Source organism: Gymnoscopelus braueri (assembly GCF_963280865.1).
Source record: "Gymnoscopelus braueri genome assembly, chromosome: 1".
NCBI lineage: Eukaryota > Metazoa > Chordata > Actinopteri > Myctophiformes > Myctophidae > Gymnoscopelus > Gymnoscopelus braueri.
Genome location: NC_137603.1, coordinates 20,635,556 through 20,658,076, shown reverse-complemented (window position 1 = coordinate 20,658,076; position 22,521 = coordinate 20,635,556). Strand labels below are relative to the sequence as shown.

The window sequence follows — 22,521 nt, the reverse complement described above, 5'->3', positions numbered from 1 at the left end:
CACCTCTTCTCTCCGTATTTTAACTTTTTTCATAAATGAATGCCGTACTTCGCCATTCTATGTCACACAAAAGTAGCGAAAATAGCCGATCTACAAGCTCAAAACGTGTCGCGGTGCGACGCGTTTTGAGCTTGTAGATCGGCTATTTTTGCTATATTTGAATTGGAATCCTGATTTTCTTTAGTTGTTTTTTAATTGGAATCCTGAAAAGTTTAAATTGTATTTAATTTCAAATGCATTTAGTTATACTATGAACTTAATTGGACATAATAAAGACAATAGCATTGTAATACTAGTCATTAAGCTACTGAAGTAATTAAAGCGGATCATGTTTGCATGTATGGAATTGTGGAACAGCTGAAATCAATAATTTATCAGTATTCCGATATTAACCTGCGGGCCGCATTAAGTGAAGGTGGGGGCCGCATGTTGCCCCCGGGCCGCCAGTGGCCCATATATGATCTACACACTGTATGTAGACGCTAAAGTTGTGCACACAAATGTACACATAGTTTGCACTGTTTTCAAACAAAGACACAAACACAAAGAGATACACAGACAAACATACACGCCATACACACAAGGGTGTCAGTAGTTCACTAGCTTTAGCGGAAGAGGTGGACCGTTCGTCTGGGAATCAGAAGATCTCCATTTTGATGCTTGGCTCCTCCAGGCTTTGTGTTTGATTGATTGATTGATGTAGTTTATTTAGAAAGACATGAGAATAGTACATGACAGTACATAACAGTACATGGAAGTACAAATTCACAATACAAGGTCTACTAAACTGGAAACCCTCATTAAGCATTACGCTTGTTTAAGATGAGAACCCCATGCACACAAATCATGATGAAATATAAGAGGCAGGCAGATATACACACTACTATACAGAATGTCATACAATCAGCTTTCAGGTTACTGGTATGACGAGAGGAAAAAAAAAATATATATATATATACAAAAGAGGAAAATGAAGGAGGGGGGGGGGTAGGGAGGGGTAGGTTAAGACTTAGACAGGGGCCATTTTCGAATTGCAGCCTCCTGAAGGTGTATCTTTAGGGCAGTTTTGAAAGTGAGTAGGGTTTTACACTCCTTTACTCCTTTTGGTAGGGCATTCCACATTTTTGATGAATAGCATGAGAACGAGTTCATACCCTTAGTTGAGCCAAATCTGGGTTGAATCTGGGTCACCTGGTTCAGTGTCCCCTGAGCAAGACACTTTTAACCTCCAACTGCTCCCCTGTCCCGAGAGAGTAATTCCTCCTTGAGGATCACAAATCCCCCTTTAGGCACAAACACACTGTACACAATAACACATACCTCAAAACAATACCTTAGCTCTCTAATTGTGGAGTTTCAAGACATGACATGACATCTACCTGACATGTTTTAGTGCAATGGAACTGAACACTCTATGTGCCCAGCACAATGTTGTGACTCGGAGGCGATGGCGTCACCCTGTATACAATACGTACATCTTGTGTGTGTGCGTGTGTACGCGCGCGTGTGTGTGACCAGTTAATCAATTACATCAACGGATCAATGTACAGCTAAGTCTTGATACTGCACACAGAGAGCAGTGTGGAGTTTGTGTGTGTGTGTGTGTGTGTGTGTGTGTGTGTGTGTGCGTGTGCGTGCATGCGTGCGTTTGTGGGTGTGTGTGGGGCAGTTAAAGGTTGGCAAGTGAGAGATGGAACAGTTTTTCCCTGTGTGTGGATAAAATGTCAGCATTTAGGTCGGTCCTCACACACACACACACACGCACACGGTAGCTGTTATCACATTGGGACAGGACAACTGAGAGCTTCAGTGATACTGCTGATAGCCAGTATATGATTTCGAGAGGGAGTGACCTATGACCTTCAGATGTCTCCTCTCAGCCTGGCATGGCCAGACTAATACTCTGGATAGAAGGGAGTAAGGGACCACCCCCCCCCCCCCCCACCCTCCATCACACTCTCTAGTGACACAAACACACACTCTCTTGCTCTCTCATACGCACATTGGAGGCGGAAGTGGCTCAGGGGTAGATTGGCCGCAAGGTTTCCAGTTCAATCCTGTGTGGAAGTGTCCTTGAGCAAGACGCTGAACCCCTAATTGCTCCCGATGAGCAGGTTGGTGCCTTGCATGGTTTCCTCCGCCATCAGTGTGTTAATGTGTGTGTGAATGGGTGAATGTAATGCACATTCTATGTAAAGCCCAAAGCGCTATATAAATGCACCATTTACCACATTCTTTCTCTCTCATTCACACACACACACACACACACACACACACACACACACACACACACACACACACACACACACACACACACACACACACACACACACACACACACACACACACACACACACACACACACACACACACACACACACACTATTTCTCTCACACCCTCACTCCAGTGGAAGAACCATTAAGTCCCAACCCCAGGAGCCGTGCTCAGCCCCCACAAGCTCTGCTGAATCAAATCAAATCTAATCAATAGTGTTGTTGGCTACCATGTTCAGGCTCTGCCGCTTTAATAGTGAGCTGAAGACTTCATCTTGAATGATGAAGAGCCTGGCATTACTTGCTGTAGAGATGCGACTGATGTTTAACACCAAACAATGCTTTCTTTCTCTGTTTTCAGCAAATATGTTTCATTCTACTCTCTCTCTCTCTCTCTCTCTCTCTCTCTCTCTCTCTCTATCCTCTGGAGCTCCAATTCATTTGATCAATAACACAACGTTGTGTTGTTGTGGGCCAAAGAGAAAGTTTTCATCCAAGAGGAAAGGCAACCCTTGCTTTCCCAACCACATACCTACAGAATTTCCTTTTCTAGCCACGATAGGACTTGTATGTCAAATTTTATTCAAATTCAATTTGAATGTAAACTAAAAAGGAAAGCATATCTCCGCCAGGCTGGGTTGCCTAGCCAGGGCTGTAAGTCATTGGTTGCAGCCATAAGGACCCGGGGAAGCTGCGGGGTCCTGACGGCCCAAATTGTGATTCCAATTAGGGGAAATTGAATTTGGGGTTCATGATATAATGCTGTTTTTGTATAAAAAAAAATACACCCCTCCCATTATTTGAAACCAATGACAGGCAAACAGTATGGAATATCTATTCCCTGTTTTGAGTTATTGTCAAATGACTCTCAAGATCCTTTTTAATGAAAAATTGATAATGAAATTAGGCCAAAACAATAAATGAGTAAATTGTTGGCAATGAACAGGCTGAATGTCAATTCAGTGAATCTGTTTGTATCCAGATGAAAAAAATATTGAACCATGCCAGTTTTATGCTAATGACAAAATAGCAACAGTACATTTATCATGTGCCTGTCATACTCTCCCTGATTCATCTACTGTTGCAAGACAGCTTTTATGAGCAGGCCCGTGTACTGTATGAGTCTTGCATTGTATGTTGTGGCAGACTTTCGTCAATCATAATTTGTTTATTTCAAAGTGTCTCTGTCTCTGAACCGATGGCAAAATGTATTGCTTGTATGCAATGCAACGCATATTTTGGCAATACCATTTGTTTGAGTTCTGATAAAGTATTACATGAGCACATTTCTTTAAAAGAAATACCTGTGATACCTGTTCAAACCAGTTCCCTGTCATCTCAGTGACCCAAGCCGCAAGTATTTTGTCACAACGGAACTTGAAGGTCTAGCCTTTCAATTATTTTGCTCAAAATATGTGACTCGACTCTCTCTTTCTCTGTACCTTTTAGGGGTGTGTGTGTGTGTGTGTGTGTGTGTGTGTGTGTGTGTGTGTGTGTGTGTGTGTGTGTGTGTGTGTGTGTGTGTGTGTGTGTGTGTGTGTGTGTGTGTGTGTGTGTGTGTGTGTGTGTGTGTGTGTGTACTGCACATGTACTCTGTATATCTGGGTCTTTGCGTGTGTGTGTGTGTGTGTGTGTGTGTGTGTGTGTGTGTGTGTGTGTTAGAAATAACCTGCTCTGTTGGCAACACAGCCATAGAGCTGACTAATGCAAAAATAGACTGCGGCTAAGCCTCGATTCCACAAATGTGTCCAAAAATGAAGGCTGTGTGCCCCTCTCCTGCAATATTTTTGTATTACTTCTTCCAACAGTGCTAATGAAATGTGCATTGCCTGTTTAAATACACAGTAATGTGCTTTCACACTGTCTGAATACGTAAAGAGATGATCCTACCTGATTCAAGCTGATGAAGGATTGCTTCAACCTATTGTTTGTCTTTGAAGGAAAAAGCAGAGGTGTGTGTGTGTGTGTGTGTGTGTGTGTGTGTGTGTGTGTGTGTGTGTGTGTGTGTGTGTGTGTGTGTGTGTGTGTGTGTGTGTGTGTGTGTGTGTGTGTGTGTGTGTGTGTGTGTGTGTGTGTGTGTGTTGCGCGTGTGCGCGCATGTTTGTGTGTGTTGCCTTAATGGTTGAAACACAGATTTAGACTGTTTGCCTCTGGTGCTAATGGCTTCCTAAATGACACAACTCATTATGATGGAGGGTGGGAGTGCTTGTGTTGTGTGCTAGACAAGTGTGTGGGAGGGGAAGATGGAAGATTCAGCATAGAAATGCAGAAAGAGAAAGAATAGCAGAGAGAGAACAAGAAATTATGACACAACTTATACCGGTGTTAATTAAACTCTGAGAGGGTACAAATAAGACCCTTGCAGGCAGGCGTGTCTAGTAAGGTTATGATCCCATAGCATGGGAGGGCGGCTGTCGTTCAGAGTATGGGGAAGTCTCGGGGAAGTCTCCCCATTGGCTTAAAGGATTAAAGGACAGCCAATTTTTAGTTTTTAGAAAGTGTTTAGTAGTTGATCAGTCTCTTCCTAGACCAGGCTGCAAGCAACCTGGTATAAAGAGAGAGAGAGAAGATATTGAATGAGAGAGGCAAAGAGAGAAACAGAGCAAGGGAGGATGGGGAAGAGGTAGAGAGTGAAAGAGAGGGAGTTGTTGGAAAAAGAGCGATGGAGACAGAGTGAGAGAGCAAAGGACGGCAAGCGAGACAATGTGAGACAGAGAGAGAAGTGTTTCACGATGTGCAAGAGGGACAAAAAGGTAACATTTTGCTGTCTATTACCGCGACATCCATCCTCGCTGTGTAAAATGTCTAACACTTCAATCAAAACCGCTTCAACATCATAAAGCCCTTACCGGCCTAAACGTTACTTGCCGCAAACTTGTTTATCTATGGCTGGCTGGTGTGTATTTTCTTTTTTCAGTAACCTTGTTGCACATTTTAAGGTGTGTTTTACTTTGCACAGCAGAGACAGGAAAGAGTAGACCGAGAGCATTGATCTAACAAGCAGCACAGGTCAAGATCCAGCTTTGATCCCATAACCTTGCTTGATTAAATGGGTCTGTTCCCCTTGTAACTATGGGGCACCAAAAGGCACCAAAAGACCAAAAGATTATACCAAATAGAGATGATTTTGAAGATTGGGTCTACAGTATACAGCAGCTGTTGCACATGCAGCCCTTCCTCTCTCACTTGTTTGCTGTCAAACAGCCTCAGCCCCTCAGCCAATCAATGGGGGCATATCATGCTAGCTAGCTGGCTGGCTGGCTGCCGTGTTGGGACGGATGACAGTGACATCAATTTAAGTGAAAGCGCGTGATTGATTTCGGTTTGAGGTCACCACCCGCTACACGGCGACACCCTATCGATGATGATGAAGATGAGGGGAGGCAACATTAATTATCAGGAAGTACTTTCTGCCATGAAGCCCTCTTGTGATCAACCGGGTCCCCCAGCACGACAGCGGTATACCCTTTCTCCCTTTCTTTGTTAGGGAACGGGGGAAGCGAGGGAGTGTCAGGGGGGAGTAGGGGAGAGAGGGGAGGAGGAGGAGGGGAGAGAGGGGAGGAGGAGGGGAGAGAGGGGAGGAGGAGGGGAGAGAAAGGTTGGGGGGCCCCATCTGCCACAGCAGAGCGGGGGCCTAGGTCAAATCCTTTTGTTGTCGGCGTACAGATAGATGGTCCTCGTCACCACGGAGTGAGGGGACCAACCGCTGGTTTAATCAAGTGAAAGTGCCCCAGTGTGTAACATGTTTAACACCCCCACCCACCCACCCCCGCCCGTGTACAACCTCCCACCCGTCCACCCACATACTGTAAACGCATACGCACACACAATGGATTATAAAGAAAATGGATTTTAGCCGCTTATGACAGTTGAAATCGCACAAGCAACGTAAAAAAAAGAAAAGCTGATGTAAATGTACAACCTGTTTGATGAGTAAACAAAATAAAGTATGCTTACTCTTTATTTGTATTTATTTTACTTAATTTCTTTCCTGCATTAGTCTCAAAACACACCACTTTCACTACAACAGCCAACAGGCTGTTTATATTTGCTAGACCAGGGGTCTTCAACAGGGGGTCCGGGACCCCTAGGGGGTCCTCAGAGTTACTACAGGGGATCCGCCAAATCTTTGGATGATGGGGGAACATTAGCCGAAAATAGAAGATCTACAAGCTCACAACGCCTCGCGTGTGGATTGTAGATTGTAAATTGTAGATTGTAGATTATTTTCGGAGAGTTGGTGTGTAGAGGGAAAAAGAGCAGTCCAAGTACAGAGCCAACGGGCAAGTTGACTACCGGTAAATATTGAGGGTTTAAAAGGTATATTAGCATGAATCCAACTATCTATGAAATCTATGAAAAAGTTTAATCTGCAACACAATTTTATACAATATGTAGTGGGGGTCCCTGCTTCATCTCTCTCTCAGCTAAGGGGTCCTTGGCCTGAAAAACGTTGAAGACCCCCTGTGCTAGACCTTGAGAGAAGTCCAATGGGGGAGAGCCCACTGCGCAGTGTGAAATCCTCTCATCCTCTGCTGTCACCTCGACCTCAATTTTAATAATCGTCAGACCCCTGCGCTGGGTGCCATTTGCGCATGTGCTTCTCTTCTACATGCCTGTTGCATAGGGTAGTCTGTTGCCTTGAATGAGTACGTTGAGGGGCACATCAAATGTAAATCTTTCTAATTGAAAACCTATTGTATGGCCAGTGGTTTTCCTCATCTGATGGAGTAGCCATGACAACGGCTTTTCCTAGGAACACTTATTCACACTGCACCAAGCACAAAACCAACTCACTAAAAGGGGAAAAGGGAGTGTTTACTGCCATTACCCCTATAGGTTAGGAGGGTGTTAAAACACAAACACACATACAACATAAATGTATTAAAGGGTGACAAAAAACAACATGACACATTCATTCCCATAACACATCCCCAGTAACAAATAATAACACATCAATAGAATAACAATAACCAAGGCATGCTGTGAAGTCCATCCTTTGTCCAATGCAGTGGCGTAAAGTAACATTTACTCAAGTACTGTACTTAAGTACAATTTTGAGATACTTTTACTTTACTGGAGTATTTCCAATTGTCTATACTTTTCGCATTGTGAGTTTGTAGCTATTTTCAAACATTTTAGTACTTTTACTTTTGGTAGCCTACTTTAAGTACATTTTTATACCAATAATTTTGTACTTTTACTCGAGTACATTTTGAATTCCGGACATGTACTTGTAACAGAGTACTTCTAAATTGCTGTATCAATGCTTTTACTTAAGTAAAACATTTGAGTACTTTTTCCACCACTGTTGAGAGGTTAGTAAGGTGTCAGTTGGTCCAGGTGGAGGACACACCTTGCGGCTCCCTATACCAGCTGCACTCGACAGACCACATCTACACATCCACAGACAGTTTGTCTAGAACACAGCACATGGCCCAGTCCATTTGCTGCAAAGCTTAGGAGACACCCCCTTTTTTTCCGGAAGGGGTAATACCTCTGGGGGTGAAGTCCATTTCCGCACAGCAGGAATAATAGGCCAGCTTCTGGCGAGCCACCGGTGCATGTGCTCCATTCCTCCACGCGCACCTTCTGCTCTGCTGCGGCTCTTTTGGCTAGGGGCAGTAGCCATGGATGAATGGACAGAGACTCCCCCAGTTTTTTTTGTGCAGAACCAGGGTGGATTGGACTTTCTTGACTGTCATAGCACTCTGGGTAGTTTGCTGAGCCAGTGTTACAGTGTCTTGGCTGGCAGTTAATATATTAGTTTATAGCGGTGCACAGAGTCAATGAGTGGATTCCTCTTGCAGTAATGTACCTGTGGCCCCAGTGTGGCCTGGACTGGCACTGCACATATGGCTCAGGTTTTTGAGAATGGCCATGTCTATAATTGGCCCGTCAGTGATGTTTTTTAGATTATTTAATTAGCACATCTCTTCGAATTTGATTTGACTGTACAGTATTACATTTTCAATTCAATTCAGTTTTATTAAATTATTATCTGCAGCTTGTAGTTTTTTGTCCATGTCGTGTGGTGCCAATTCAGCGCATGGTAGCACTTTAACTCGCATTGATTGGTCAGCTGCCTTATGAGCCCATGGGTTTAAACGACTGAGTGACCAATCAGGGACCGACGCCTGGTACTGTATCAAACTGTCTACAAGGGCAGTGCAGACGCAGTCTTTATAAATACTGTGCTGCTCAATGGATTGCTGCTCTTCAGCAGAAGTCATGTCAATGGCTCTCTTTTGGAGCACTCTTTTATACACAACGAGACCAATTCAAACTTTAATGGGACAATGGGTGAGGTGGTGCCCACAGCCAGCAGCTATGCATGTCTGTGTAAGAGGCAGAATATTACATTGCAGGGATTATGCGTGCCATTGCGTCAACTGTACTAGGCATAGGCATACTGTATATACTGTATGTGATTTTTTGGTGTGGCTCTCTATGTGTGTGTCTGTCTGTCTGTCTGTCTGGAGCTAATTTCGCAAACTGCTGGACTGATCAGCACCAAATGACGGCCTATGATGGCGGGATTGTTTGAGTCTCCCAACATAGTCTGTATTAATCCAGACAAGTCCGCTTGGTGTATCAGGGCCTTTAGATACACCAACGTTGTCCTGGCAAATACTTTTTGTACTAGGGGTAGTATTGCAGCGTTCATTTAAAAGTTATTGTTTGCCATGGGAATACCTTGGGGGATAGATTCATGTGTTATGTTCGCCAAAGGCCTGGGCCGAAAACTATGTTTTCGCCCCCCTTTGGCCATGCTGTAAAAATCTGTAAGATCCCATTACCATACTTATGTATTACATTTTGTTGGTAGCACATAAATACATAAACTGACAGAAAAACTCAGCCTGTTGATTCCTCCCACCAGATATCATCATCAACAACAAACAACATAATCACCATTTCCCTCAGAGCAAAGACAGTCAAATATTACAACTTAGTTTCAAACACTTACATCATGCTGCTCCTATTAGACTAGTAATAGTATGGGGAATAAAATATGCTTTGTTCCTATCGCAATCTGGGTCTAGGAATTAAAAAGATCCTTCCTGGGGGCAATAATTCAAATTCAATAAAAAAGGGGTTGACTGTGGTTGGCTATGACTTTCATGATAACTTGTTCCTCATATATCATGTCCAGACTCCAGACCCTTCCGTTTTACCTCAACATACTCCCTGGATGCCAGAGCAGAACCTCTGCCCCAATTTTTTCACATGGGCCCGTTATAGCGCCACCACATTTTATGTAAAACATTTTTTTAAATTACTCCTTCAGATTTTATCCAAATTTCACACAAATCGATAGAGACACATGGCCGCCTACAAATTCACAGCCACTATCGAGACAGCACACCCGCTCGAGGTTCGGGAGAACGATGTACTGCAGCTGTCAATGCAATCCATATGAGAGGCATCGTAAAATACCGTCATTTCACTGGTTGACTACTGAGGCTGTAGCGATTTTTTTGCGTTCTAATTAAGTGTCCCATTTGTTTGATTTGTCCTTTTTAATGTTACATGTCTGCCATCTCAATATACAACCCACAATATACTATAATATACTCCATCAGTGTGTCAAAAGTCCTAGAATCTGAAATCTAAAGTTTAAGTGGTCGCATGGTATGTCACCCATCCCTTGAGGTTTTCAATACCCAGATACGTTTGTGTCTCTCATGTATCATTTTTTTTACTATTTATTTTGGACAATTATCCAAACAGCATCTTGCAAGACTATTTTTAATACTAACCTGGAGAATTCACAAGTAGTTGAAAATGTCGGGATATGTCACTCTTCCATTTAGTTGGGTTATTTCCCCAACTACATGCAGGCAAGTTAATACAACAACGGTAAACCCATTTTTCATGCACCGTCGGAGCTCCGCAGTAGGTAGAAAATTAATATAAGCATATGACATGTTCAAAATATAGACATGAACAAAGTCAGTCGGGATTGGAATGAGAATTCCCCTCTTCAAAGTCGGCGCTCGGTGCTCGTAAAGACAGTGACACTGAAATGCGACTACTTTGTAGTCTGCCGTTAACATTATGGGTAACCCATTCAAGTGGCAAATTAAATGTGAAACAGATCAACTATTGAGAAAACAAGAAGATATGTTAACAAAGACACTCCATACATTTGGAAACATATTTTTATTCAAATCTATATCGTCTCCAGTTCATGTAGGATTATTTTAAAAGTAGGCTAACTCTCATTAGCCTGGTAAAGCCCCTCCCTACGGAAAATCTAATTTCCATTTGATTTCAGGAAGGAGTCTGGCATGAGAACCTGTGTGTGTTTTTGGCTGTGGGCTGGAGTTGGGCGGGAGTAATACCGTTGACTGACAACCCCTTCAGCCAATCAGCAGTGTTCCCCTTCAGCCAATCAGCAGTGCATTTTTACCACCTCCAGACTAATGTGACGCAACGGTACTTTTGAGACTGCCATGCCCAAAATAGGTTGCCTTATTCAGATACATTAGGGACGGCCATAGCTGAGTGGTTAGTGAGCCCGCCTAGGGAACCAGAGGCCCTGTTTGCCCCAGGTACGATTCCAGGCCAGGCCAGCAAATGTGTCGATGAAATGAAATATGTCCCTGAGCAAGACTCTTAACCCCTAATTGCTCATTCCTCATTGGAAACAAGACCGCAAGGACTTTCATGAACGGACCTGTTAAAGGAATTATCCTTATCCTTACATGCGTGTCACTGCCCGCCCCTGCCGGTTCCCTGAAAATTTATTTTTAAATAGGCTCCGTCATGATTAATTGACCACATATATGAAGTTAAACGACTAAATTCTATCCAAACGATATCTTAAAAGTAAATTCCGTGCCTCAAAAAAGAAGTTTGAGAGCGTTTTAAAGTTTTAAAACCGAAAGTAAAAACAATGCACAGAAAACAATGGCTGCCGTTCCATTTTGGTCGGCTGCACTCGGATCCATTTGGGTTCACTCAAACTCGCCACCTGATTGGCCAACTTTCGCTGTCAATCACAGAACGATGAGCGAGGAGGGGCTTTACCATGCTAAGGACGCTGATAGGTGAGTCCATTTGGTGAACGGGCAAGAAACGCCCAGATAAGCCTTCAGGCCAGACTCCTTCCTGAAATCAAATGGAAATGAGATTTTCCGGAGGGAGGGGCTTTACCAGGCTAAACTCTCATATCCTCTCATATGGATTGCATTGACAGCTGCAGTACATCGTTCTCCCGTACCTCGAGTGGGTGCACTGTCTCTATAGTGGGCATGAATTTGTAGTCGCCCTGTATGTGAAGGTGTGTCTCTATACACATTATCTCTATAGAGCGTGCCAAAAATCCTGAAGGGGGCGTCAACAAGTGTCTTTTGGTAGCGGCGGACATCTTTGAGGGGTAAAAACCAGGTTGACTTAACATTGCCCAATGCCACGCCCAATGCCTCCCACCCCCCACCCCCCCGTGGTGACAACACGTTGGCACGCTCTATAGTCATGTGATCAAGACAGATCTGTTTGATTTACATATTCCATATGATTGGCTAAGATTGACATCTAAAGTTTGCAGCAGTGGCCCGTTTGGAACAAAATGCCGCGAATCATGAACGCAGCGTCCGATTGCGGTAAAACTTTACACGCACATTTGAACTACGTTGAGGAACAAATGCCACCCTTTTAACATTGCCCTATTATTGCGCCACCAGGAGGCCGATTTTTGAATAATGTTTTTTATATTACTGCTACAAATTTTGTCCAAACATCACGCAAATCCGTACACATGATCTCCATAGTCAAGTGATCAATACGGATCCGTCACATTTTTCATATTCCATCCTGATTGGCGAATTCCAAACATTGCTGGCCCACAAAGCCACAATAACCTACCTGACCTGGCCGAGACCTGTGCTCTGAGGAGCACTTATTCTAGTTGTATCATTGAAGACATATGCCATGATTTTGTGAATGTAACCTTACTGCACCTATAATAATATTTGTGTCCCTGGCCTGTATGTTTCTCTTTAATATGTGGACATAAATAAATGGTAAAATTGTCTGCGTGTGACCGTGCATGTGTGTGTGCGTGCGTGCGTGTGCGTGTGCGTGAGTGCGTGCGTGCCTCAGCCTGGGAGCAGAGGAAAAACTGTGCCTGGCAGCCAACCGCAAGGCAAAAAAAGTACCAGATGCCCCCGTATTGGTTGGAGGAGCGTCAGTCAGCAGTAAATGCTGTCCCATCAGATTTGGCCCGACGGGCTGCTGTGCGCCTCTCCTCTCCTCTCCTCTCCTCTCTCCACCAACACCGTGCTCGTGCTGCAACCGCGGGCGGACGCAAAGAAGAACACCATGTTAACCACATTCAAAAAGGCACTTTGAGCTATACGAACCAAGGGGTTGGAAAGACCACCAGACCGAGGGGATCGGGAGAAGGCGTGCAGAGAGAGAGAGAGAGGTAACGGCGGCTTCAACACCGACCGACTAACGGACGGAGAGAGAGACGCCGATCGAGGAGGAGCACCGACTCTTCTTGAGGAGGAATAACGGGGCTGTTCTTGCCGTGTGCTAAACGCGGCGTTTCGATCCCATTTTTTAAGTTCTTGGCTCAACGACCGTTATAATACGCGCTAAACATGTCATCGTCCGGCAAGGACAACGGCGGTCATTACGCCAACTATGTGGGACCGTACCGCCTGGAGAAGACGCTGGGGAAAGGACAGACAGGTTAGTAAGCTATACACTGTTTTAAGATGCTGTGTGTCCTCCAAGCTCCGCCGGGGGTCCGCGGACCATCATCACCGACCGACATCACTGTCTGCAGCTGCTACTTTGTATCTTTTTAACCACATTGCATGGTCATAATGTCTCAATGCGGGGTTTTTGTCGTATGATCGTTACAAGAAACGCACTGGTGGACCTACGGGTTATGTTATGTATGTGGGGATGCGGCGGGTTCGGTGAGGCTGAGGCTGCAGCAGAGGATGGTGTGATATGACATGCTGCTGCTATGATGATCATGTCCCTTTAATCCCTGTTGTCAGGCAGAGAGACGCTAGATAATGGATCTGTAATGTTGGCGTCTTGTGATTCTTTTTCTTTTTTTTTGCTTCATCGCTGCGGTGCCTGATTCTTTTCTGTTGCATCCATCTACTGCTGTGACACACACGGCCCACTCTTGTGTTACACCAAATGCGGTGACCTGTCGAATTGTGTTGATTCCAGTGGAGTGATGCTGCTTTTGCATGGGTTAAGCTAACTAACCCCGTAGTTTGGCCATCGCATCTACAATCTACTATGTAGGCTAATAAAGAAAAGATGCCGCCCCTCCCGTTAGAAAAAAAGAACGTAAGAAAAGAGAGCCATTTTCGCCCCTATCTGACTGAATTATAAAACATGTCAGCCTTTTCCCCCACAGATGCCACCAGGAATATATACAAATGTCTTCTCAGGTGACATGCCATCCTCTCACCTTTTGTGCCATATAGTAAAGCCCCGAAAGCCCGAATTTGCCTGATAAAGCAAAAACAGCGACATCTGGAGTCCCACAATTCGATAGGTCGCTACTTTTTTTGTAACACCAGATTGGCCGATCTCTGCAAAACTAGGCAGGGCATAGCGGCGATGATGCTGCTGCTGCTGCACTACGGCTGCTATCTGGGCTAATGCTGGTCCCAGCAGTGACAGCAGTCCCAACACCAATGTACAAGTCCTGTCCCACAGTCATTGTTTCTTCTTACCAAACACACTGACATGTTCCATTCCAGTCTCTCTCTCTCTCTCTCTCTCTCTCTCTCTCTCTCTCTCTCTCTCTCTCTCTCTCTCTCTCTCTCTCAGCACAATGTAAGGTAGGCTACAGTACAAAGTGTATGACATAATCCGTCCGTACTCCGTAGTGCCACCACTGTGCTCTATTATCTGTATGTTCTCTTGGCCAATACCATTTAGAGGCCCTCAACCCCAGTCTCACGGGCACTTTGGCATGCAGTGCAGAGAGACCTTCACAGACACCCATCATCACCACCACACTGCCCGGTGTGATGGTCAGCCAGGCTGCTGGCCTATAGCCTGGCTATACCTGTCTCAGCGCTCCTCCTGAAACTGAGCTGAGCCTTGAAGCGCTTAATGCCTTTGTGAATGTGAAAGAAGAGAGTGATATAGACCGCGAAAAACTGAGCGTATATGTATGTTTGTATGTGCACAAACACGTTTGTGTGTGTGTGTGTGTATTGAGCTGTTGATAGCTGTTATCGTTGCGTTGAAAGATTCAGTGCTGCGTTGCATAGTAGGCTACGATACAGTAAATGGAGGGAAGCCCATATGTCATCACCTCCTCCACTGGCTCAGGATAACACTACTCTGTGTGTGTGTGTGTGTGTGTGTGTGTGTGTGTGTGTGTGTGTGTGTGTGTGTGTGTGTGTGTGTGTGTGTGTGTGCGTGTGCGTGCGCGTGCGTATGTTTCTATTTGTCTGTAAGGTTGTCTGTGTTGTGTCGGGGTATGATGTGTTTCTGTATCTAGCTTATGGATTTGTATACAACATGCACACGTCTGACTATCTGTATGTCTTTGATGTGTGTGTGTGTGTGTTTATTTCTATATATGATGTTTATTTGCATGCAGAATGAGAGGGGACCCCCCTCCCCCTCCTCTGATTGGCCTGAGGAGAAGCTGATAGACTCAATTACCTGCATGGGTTAGGTTAAATTAACACACATCTGTTCTGAGTGGCAGTGACTGCAGAGAGCCAATTAGAACCTCCCTCCCTCGCCGACGCAATTATTCCCGCTGTATTCTTTTTTTTTAAGCGGGTGGACACTTCATCCTCTATAATTTCTGAAGTAGTCTGTTTCTGAATAAACATGAACTGAACCGCGTAGCCCAGCCCCAAAAAGCCTTCATTTTTTCATCTTCTCTCCATCGCGGGCTTTCCCTCGCTCCAGTATATCCCATTCAGCTCACTCTTTCAAAGTGTCTGCCAACAGCAGCGCGAGGAGGACGGCTGTCATGGTCCCCCCCCCCCCCTCCCTCCCCGTCCACATGACGACAATGGACGTACATTATTTTTGCCGTCCTCCTCCTCCAGTGGCCTGCCAAACCTTTCATAATCCCCTTTTCTCTCTCTTTTTTCCCCCTCTCCCATGCCCTCCCGTCCCCTCGGCTTTCCCCATCCTCTGATGCAAGCGTTGCATTTGTCAGGGCTGTTATACATTGGTGTGCTGCTGACTTGCCTTTGTGCTTTGGTTTTGCTTACATTGAACCAGAATCAGCCTCATTTGGTCGTGCACAGCACACTCATGTTTAATGTACTAAAGCTACTGGGCTTGCCTTAAGGTAACGCATAGATAGACTAATTTACCCAAGGTGGATGATGCAAAGACTGTATAGGCTAATGTCCTATGATGGAGGTTAACACTCTCTCTCTCTCTCTCTGCCCCTCTCACAGGATGACATCATCCTTTCAATTTCCCCATATCCTCCAATGGCAGGTGTGTGTGCGTGCGTGCGTGCGTGCGTGCGTGCGTGCGTGCGTGCGTGTGTGCGCGTGTGCGTCTCCCTGTGGTGCTATAATGAGAGTGTCATGTTATTGACGACGAGCATCCTAAATACTGTGTGGTCCCTGGACCCCAATAGAGTGTGTGTGTGTGTGTGGGGGGGGGGGGGGGGCTCAGCGTAGCAGAGGGGGGAGGGGAAGAATCCCTGCCCAGATGGCTGACTCCAGGTTCCTCCAATACAGCCTCATTATCAGCAGGTTGCAGGTGGTAACGTTGCCACTGCACTCCCTCTGTGTGCTTGTGTGTGTGTGTGTGTGTGTTTGTGATTGGGTTTGTACTGTATGCTTGTGTGTTTGTGCAGGGGCATATGTACTGTGTGTGTGTGTGTGTGTGTGTTTGTGAGTACATGTCTCTTGAGTATGTGCATACACACGCATGCTTTCACGTTTTGTACTGTATCGGGTGTGAGCTGTTGATATAATGTGTTCATTACAGCAGCATAGTTTAATTACTGCTGCTTGTTCCTCTGTGAGTGTGGTGATCTGCATGTTGCATGCTGCATAGCCCTTGGTGGGCCACAGTCACCAAGTCCCATGACAAAAAAAACCAAAACAGAGTCAGCAGAAGGCTCTGGGGAATTCTGCAGCATACAAAAATGGATTAGTTGTGATGGTTTGAGCCCAGAACACTTACTGTATGCAAAGATCCACTCGTACAATATTACAGCAGTGTTTGAGCCTATAGCCTCTCCATGTATGTACTATGTACGCTATATTTTATTTGCTGTAACAGCTGAATTTGAGGAAAACCCTCTTCTCTTCTCTTCTCTTCTCTTCTCTTCTCTTCTCTTCTCTTCTCTTCTTCTCTTCTCTTCTCTTCTCTTCTCTTCTCTTCTCTTCTCTTCTCTTCTCTTCTCTTCTCTTCTCTTCTCCAGACAGTAGGGGGTTAAGATAAATCATGGCTTGCGTGGATACCGCTCTCTCTCTCTCTTTTTATTTCCCTCTTTCTCTAGTGTACACCCCCCCGCTCTCTATACCCTCCCCTACTGAGGAGTTGGTTACCATGGTAACCGTAAGAATGCTCTGGCCTGTTCTGAGGCTAGTTTGTTGGAGGTATATGCATGTGTGTTATAGACCTATTCCTCGCTCTACTTACCCCCCCCATCAGTACTTTTTGTATGTGCCTCATTGGTATGACAAAATAAAAATGTTGTAACTTATTATAAAGCATCTCTCTCTCTCTGCCTCTCTCTCTCTGCCTCTTCTCTCTCTCTCTCTCTCTCTCTCTCTCTCTCTCTCTCTCTCTCTCTCTCTCTCTCTCTCTCTCTCTCTCTCTCTCTCTCTCTCTCTCTCTCTCTCTCTCTCCACATTCCATCCTGTCCTTCATCACACCTATCGCTTTCATTCTCTATTTCTCTATGCAGCTAATTTAACAGAGTTAATCCATCTAGTTGAAGGAGCATTCTCTCTTTTTTCAGTCATTCTGCCTTTGTTTCTTGTCTCCCTGTCTGTCTGTCTGTCTGTCTTTCTCTCTGTCTGTTTCTCTGCGGTAGCAGCAGAGGCCTGCTTCCTCGCCATGCCGCCTGCTATATTCCCCCATCAGCATCCCAAAAAGGGCTTCAGCAGATAGGCTGGAAGGAGAAGATGTTTTATGACAGCTACACTATATTGTATTATATTGCAACTCTTTGACATCCGTAAAGCATGTCAAATTAAATGCAAAATGCAGTGACTTTTTGTTAAAATCCAGTGTTAACTCATTTATTTACATAATGTATTTGTAACTGTACAAAAGTTGTACAGTTACAAATGGATACATTTCGCACTGAAGACTTTACTGTGTAGCTAAATATTTGGTGACGATATATCCATTTGTAACTCTTGTGAGTATACATACTGTACAAATGTAACCATATGGACCTGGAAGAGACCCTTTATGTCAAAATGTGTGTGTGTGTGTGTGTGTGTGTGTGTGTGTGTGTGTGTGTGTGTGTGTGTGTGTGTGTGTGTGTGTGTGTGTGTGTGTGTGTGTGTGTGTGTGTGTGTGTGTGTGTGTGTGCACACGCTGTAAGCACGCACGCACGCGCTTACAGTCTTTCCCATACGGTGTGAGGTTCATTACCGCTGGCATTAGCGAGGATGAAAGCAGCCTGGGAACACAGGGGTCTCTCTCAGAAGTGCTAAACGAATGAATGACGCAAGAACACAGAGAAAAAGCATTTTCCCCCTCATCAGATACAAAGTATCTTTGATATTGTGGGAGCCAGGAAAGAACAAAGGCTGTTTATCACGTCTGCTGCTCAGCGTGCTGAGAATGCTGAAAGTGAGATTCAATTAACTAGAGTCAATAATACTTCTCTCATTATTCTCTTTTTGTCACACACACAGATACGTACGTACCCCCCCCCCCCCCACACACACACACACACACACACACACACACACACACACACACACACACACACACACACACACACACACACACACTTGTTGGTTTGTGTCCTGCAGCATGCAGACTCACGTTCTTTAGTGTTACAAATGGATAAATTAACGCTGAGAATGTTAACGTGCAGTTAGCATGCTCCTAGTTAAGAAGCCTGGAGAAATCCAGACTAGCCAGGTCACATGCTAGTCCCCAGACCAAGATTAAGCAGTCCACTTCAGGTAGGAACCTCCTCTCCTCTCCTCTCCTCTCCTCTCCTCTCCTCTCCTCTCCTCTCCTCTCCTCTCCTCTCCTCTCCTCTCCTCTCCTCTCCTCTCCTCTCCTCTCCTCCCAGCTTGTGTCCTGAATTGATCTTCAGCCAATACTGTGGCAGGGAGCTTGTTAATCACCTCCTGCAATATTTGCAGGAACAGCTTGTTAATTGTCATGTCTGTCCTGTCCGTGCACAGTTTTATCAGAGTAAAACATTTTCTAATGCCAACCTTTTAACTATATTTTGGTGCTGTGTGGAATCCTTAGCTTTCAAGTTGCATTTTGCATTTTCTTCAATGTCTTTCTTAACACTCACTGAACAATGTCTTGTTGAGTGACAACGGAATGCAAGCACAAATTACGGAGCCCCTGAAGGGACAAAATAGTAGGTGGTGAACAAGGAAGGGAACTAACTAGATTGCGCCCTCTGTTGTTTGCGTCGCGATACATTTTTTATTTCACCGATTTAAATCGTCACCAGTTTGAATTGATTTTAATCGTCTCGCGATAAATCGTAACATCGCCTAGTCTTTCTTCCATGGTATGGTATATGATGGTTGTTGTTGCTATGGAAGTATATACTGTACCTTGTTTGTGTCTAAACAAAGACTTTTTATGTGTACCTAATATGTAGCACTTGCTGCTAGTATGTAATGTGTTGACTTGACTTCCATCATGCTAGCAAGCATGCATTGCTGTCGACCAGGGAAGTAGCCTCACGTCCGGGGTCATACCTCTACTTCTCTTTTCAACCACTCATGGTTGATTGCAACACTTATCGAGATTGAAAGTACTCACGCACAAGCCAAGTGTAATAGAGGCTGTAGTTTCACCTATATATAACTTAAGTAACTTTTATTATGGAGTCTTATTTTGGAGTGTAAGTTAACTTGGGCGATACTTGCTATTTTCCTATTGTGATTTGTAGCCATTGAAAATCGGCAAGGGGGCACCGTGGGGGGTGTCATATACAGCAATGATTTACCATGCACATGGTTAGAGGAATTACGATAATCCGGAAAGGCGTCACCTGTTATTTGGGTTTTGAGATGGAGTTGGACCTGTTGCTTGCAGAGATTGAAAGATTTGAGACTTGAGTTAACTTATTGAGAGAGCTTAATAAAAGACCATCAATGGACTAAACTAGTTCTCGTCGTCTTTTACTAAAGGATTTATGTTATTGCACAGAGCTCTGTGAAATCAATTAAACATAAACATAAAATGGTCGATTTAATATCAATGTCTCCTCTAAGTGCACACATATTATGGAGAACGGAGATGCAAAGGAGATGATAAACTAATATCTCTGCCCTCAATGCTCGTGCTGCAGGGCTCTGCGAGTAGACGGTAGGTTGCACATTAAAGAGCTTTTTCATAACATCTTAATTAATGGCCTGAATATTGGCGTAGGAAAACAATAATCGACATTTTCCCTTCTAGCTGTGATATACGATTAAATCACCAATCGGAACAAGCCTGCTTTGGATTTGGCTGTGGTGGTGAAAATTGCTTATAGCTTCACAGAAGATGATTGTCTTGTGAAAAACACAACACATTAAAGCTTCAAAATCTGTCAACAAGCTTATCTATTCACTATTGAACTATCCTCATAAATAATTACTTCATTGACCATATCCCACTTGAAACGAAGTGAGTGCAACAGGATTTATTTTGCATTTATTTTGCACTTAAGGTGCGAGAAAAAAAAAAAGAGCACAAAAAAGATCGCCTCCCATTAAGTGCTCTGCACCACTCGCTGTAGGTGTTTCTTTTCTCGGGCAGTACAGTTTCCGTACCAGGCCGTAACACAGCCTGATAGAACGCCTTCAACTGAGCTGTTGTAGTAGTACAGCCTGAGGATGCGGGGGTCCTACTCCGAACTTCTTCAGGCGACACTGTCCATTACCATGACCCAATTCTCCCTCCTGGCAAGGTGTGGTATAGTCCACAGCCTTTCTACCCACTTTACAGGCAGCCATATTCAAACAGGGGGGCAATTTAATGCCTCAATCAATGGCTGGTAATCAAACAGCAATGGGTTATGGCTCCAGATAAGCTTCTTATGGTGCCGCAGGCCCTCATCCCTCGGCCAAAAACTTAATGAAATTGAGCATAAATCCCCCCTCCTTCTCTCTCTTCCTCTCTCTCACTCTCTCTGTCTCTCTCTCTCTCCCCCCTCTCATCCCATTCCAAAAGCAATCTTGGACTTTTCCCCTGAGTCAGCATTTCGGCTGCCCAGGAGTGAGTGAGGCAGTGGGGAAATTAACATTTGAAGGACGCCTCTACCTCTCTTCTCTCTCTCCCTCTGATCTGGTCTCCTGCCCGCCATGCTCAAACCACCTATTCTGGAGTCCCTTCCCCTACCTATAGCGTTGGGATGAACGAACTCTTCTTTGCGCTTCTTAACAAAAAACATGACACGGTCATTATGGGATAGGTTCATACCTTTGACAATACATGACCGGAATAGGCTCTACGCACGGCAGCCATATTGGGAATGAATTGGGCCCCTTCCTTACTTCCTTCACAGGTGTTGCCAATTATACCAATTAAGGCTCTGTTCCATTTAGTGTGGCGTAGTGGTTCTCTTATTTTCAAGGACCCCCATAACTCTGAGAGTGTACAAATGCAACCAAATGGACCCTTACGGGTTCATTTGGTTCCATTTGTACACTCTCAGAGTTAACACACCCCACCATAAGGGGCCATTTGGGAACCAAAATGGAGTGTTTCTAGTGAGCCAACATACACGATATCAGCACCCTGGCCAGAATGGAACAGAGCCTTCATTAGTATCATTGGTAACACCTGTGTGAAGGAAGTCAGAAGAGGCCCAATTTCTTTCCAATATGGCTGCTGTGCATAGAGCCTATTGAACAGAGGACATGAGATGGAAAACGAGCGGAATGTCCATTTCTGTATTATAAAGCGGTATGTCTCTGCTTTATGTATGTCTCTGCTATGTCTCTGCTTTTCCTGGGGACCCACAGTACTGCTGATTTTCATTCTAACTCATCTAATCGGGGACTTATTTAGACCTGGCATTCAGTTTCAAGATTCAAAGAGTTTATTTAAACTTTTTAAGTAAAAAGTTATCGTACACGTACGGTACTACTTATTAGTACTTATTAGGCCTACTAGTAGTAATAACTAATACAGTAAGTAATAATTAGTGGGTAAACAATAACATACAGTGATACGTGTTCAAAAACAGCATCAATACACATACATTGGTGTACTAAATGACCATTGACTAGGATATAGAATTTAATTCTTAACTTAATTAATACTCAGGATGTTATTGTGCAGGACGGAAGTATATTTTTTGCCCATTGTTTGTTTTTAGAAAAATATGGAATACATATTTTGTGTGGCTGTTGGATTGTTTTCCTGGCGTTGTGCGTTCAGTGCAAAACATTAGCAGTCTGTTAGCATTCAGCTCATCATCATTACCATTAAGCGCTGATAGCGGAGCCAGACCCGGACAGACTGTACAGCTTAATACCTAATTAGTGTTTTTGTCCCCCATGTGCCACACACAACCACACACAAACGGTGGGTAAAGGGTATAACGTGGCACAGTGGACAAATAAAGAGACGCTATAGAAGATTTAACACCGCAGGAAACGTTCAGCAAACGAGACTGAAATCCATGTTCGCTTTCAAGCTTGTAACTGAAAGAAAAAAAAGAATTATGTTATGATATCAGCCCACCATTGTTGCTGGAGACTTTTTATATTTTTTAAGATATTTTTGGGGCTTTTATGCCTATATTTGACGGACAGTAGGATGAGAGGAAACGGGAAGAGAGATGGGGCGATGACACACAGCAAAGGTCGTTGGGATCGGGAGTCGAACCTGTGACACACTGTCAAGCTGGATTACCAGCTTATGTGGTATGCGCCCGGACCGCTAGGCCAGTAGGCGCCCTGTTGCTGGAGACTTTACCCACTTGAACCCCAACATGCCTATTCTGCGGGGAACAATCTATTCTGGGGGGGAAAAAAAAAAACAATTTTGGGCAAAGACTTATAGTGTAGGCAAAAAGCGGTCAAAGTGCAGTTGTAACTCAAGTCCTCTTCT

At 44.4% G+C, this 22,521-nt stretch overlaps 1 protein-coding gene across 1 annotated transcript in view; it reads left to right on the top strand.

The window, feature by feature from the left end:
- Positions 1–12,887: 12,887 nt before the first annotated feature.
- brsk2b (BR serine/threonine kinase 2b) overlaps positions 12,888–22,521 on the top strand; it is a gene marked incomplete at both ends in the record, with an annotated part of 128,807 nt that continues 119,173 nt past the window's right edge. The window contains one exon of the mRNA XM_080444050.1: positions 12,888–12,978. Within this exon, the coding sequence (XP_080300176.1) occupies positions 12,888–12,978 (91 nt within the window). The remainder of the gene's footprint in view (positions 12,979–22,521) is intronic.